The sequence below is a fragment of the Manis javanica genome, chromosome 7 (genome assembly GCF_040802235.1).
Source record: "Manis javanica isolate MJ-LG chromosome 7, MJ_LKY, whole genome shotgun sequence".
Taxonomy (NCBI): Eukaryota; Metazoa; Chordata; class Mammalia; order Pholidota; family Manidae; genus Manis; species Manis javanica.
Window position 1 is genome coordinate 46,043,356 of NC_133162.1, and position 2,329 is coordinate 46,045,684.

The following is a 2,329-nucleotide window of genomic DNA, read 5'->3' on the forward strand; positions in this document are numbered from 1 at the left end:
GCGCTCCCATCCCCCGACCGCGGCCCTTTGTCCGGAATCCAGCTGTGTCCGAGGGGCTGGGGGGGGGGGGGCGGGGCGGAGCGGGCTCGCGTGGCGCGGCCCCCTCGACCCAGCGCTGATTGGCTGGCGGCTCGGGCAGCAGTGGGGCAGGCACGCTCCTAGCCCCGGCCAAGCAGATAAAGCGTGCCAAGGGGCACACGACTTGCAGCTCAGGAAATCTGCATAGTCTGGCAGCCGTGCCAAGAGAGAGCCACAGAGGCCAAGGACCTCCTTGAGCTTCTCTTCTCCGAGTCTGGGGAAATTTACAGGCAGCGACGCTTGTATCTCCGCTGAACCTGAAGACGAAAAGGGCAGTTAAACTCATCGCTGCTCTCGCTGTCCACCACTCTTTACTCTTTTGCGCCCAAAAGCAAGGTAACACCTGGAGGCTGCAAAGCGACAGGCAGAGGGGAAAAGGGGGCCTCTGGTACGGCTGGGTGGCTCTTTATCGGTTTTTTTCCCCACCTGACCCTGGGAGTAGGAACTGTGGCCGGGTGGCCGACCCACGCTTACGGTACCTCTTAACGTGCAGCAGGATGGCACCTCATCCTTCGGGCTCGCCAGCTGTCCAAATGATCCACGAGACGGAGCAATCCTTCCCGGGCGCGTCGGACAACGAGATGACCTGTGTCACGTCTGTTCCGCCCAGTCCTACTCGTGTGCGGGAAAACTGCACGGAGGTGGAAGGGGGAGGCTGCAGAGGAGCCTTGAGGAAACCCCGGGCACGGCGCGGCGGACGCACCCGGCCCAAGAGTGAGTTGGCTCTGAGCAAGCAGCGACGGAGCAGGCGCAAGAAGGCCAACGACCGCGAGCGCAATCGTATGCACAACCTCAACTCGGCGCTGGACGCGCTACGCGGCGTCTTGCCCACTTTCCCGGAAGATGCGAAGCTCACCAAAATCGAGACGCTGCGCTTCGCCCACAACTACATTTGGGCGCTGACGCAGACGCTACGCATAGCGGACCACAGCCTCTACCGGCTGGAGGCGCCCGCGCCGCCCTGCGAGGAGCTGGGAAGCCAGGACGGCGGCTCCCCGGGTGACTGGGGTTCCCTCTACTCCCCAGTCTCCCAGGCAGGCAGCCTGAGCCCCGCCATTTCGCTGGAGGAGCACCCAGGGCTGCAGACGCCTGTATCCCCTGCCTGTCTGCGCCCTGGCGCCCTGGCTTTTTCAGACTTTCTGTGAAGGTGCCTGCCTGCCTCTGGGCGGTGGGTGCTTGGAGAGGGGGAAGGGCAGAGGCAGTAGGGGATGCGCAGCGGCAGTGGCCTTCACCAGAACTTAATTCCTCTAGCCTGTGGCTTACTGATTCCTGGTGGGCCCTGGTGGTAGGCTGGGTTCAAAACCCTGTTCCTCTGTGTCGCACCAGCTTCACCCAACGCTGCTGCCAGCGCAAGTGAATATTGCACGCTCCTTGCGTTTTAGACCCCTTCCCTGAAGCCACCCCAAAATCTCGTGCAAAGAAGTTGAAAATGGTAGCACTACGCAGCTGGAGACACCCACCGTCTCATGCCACCCTACTTGTGTCTGTCTTACCACTCCCGCCCCAATGTGATTTAATCCAATATTTGATCTCTCAGTGTTTGCTCCCCTCTCCCAGAGTTTCTTCTTCAAAGACACCTCTAACCTTTTCTAGTCCCTCAAGGCCTGGGTTTCGGGCTGCTCCACCCTGCCTTACGACATGAAGGCAACAATTTGCCTTCTCCTGCACTTTTCAGAGCCGTTGCCCTCTTAGGGTGGAAGACCAGCTGTGAACTAGGAAAGAGTCCGCCTGGCTCGGGGAGGGCCACCCCACCCCCCGACCTCCCTAGAACCTAGAGCACTGTCTTTAAAAAAAAAAAATCAGTCTGTAAATTATATGATATCTTTTGAAATGAATTTTGGTATGATGAATTATGTGGCCCCCCTCCCTTATTTTACATGTTTGTATTTATTGATGATATTTCATAACAGGAAAAAGTTTATATTTTGCACATAAGATTATGTAGGGGCTGGTGAATGAGATTTTGAGCCAATAAAAAAAGCCTGAACAAGGTAACTCAGTTGTACAGAAGAGAGGACCCCACGGCCTCCACAGCTGGGTGGGGAGTGGGTGTGTGGGGGTGGGTACTTCTGTCCAAAGAGAGGGATGAGACTATTTCTGGGGGTCTGGGTCTCAGCAAGAAGTGACGGAGCAGGCACAAGAAGGCCAACGACCGCGAGCGCAATCGTATGCACAACCTCAACTCGGTCTGGGGCCCCTCCCCTGGCTTCTAGGGCTGAGACTGTGGCTCTAGGCTAGAGGCCAGGCAGTC

General features: G+C 58.1%; 1 protein-coding gene across 1 annotated transcript; it reads left to right on the forward strand.

Annotated features, from left to right (window-relative positions):
- The first annotated feature begins 575 nt into the window (after positions 1-575).
- NEUROG3 (neurogenin 3) lies at positions 576-1,272 on the forward strand. The gene has a single exon (XM_017672958.2). It carries the CDS (start codon positions 576-578, stop codon positions 1,221-1,223), a length of 648 nt encoding a protein of 215 aa, XP_017528447.1. The 3' UTR covers positions 1,224-1,272.
- Positions 1,273-2,329: the final 1,057 nt, after the last annotated feature.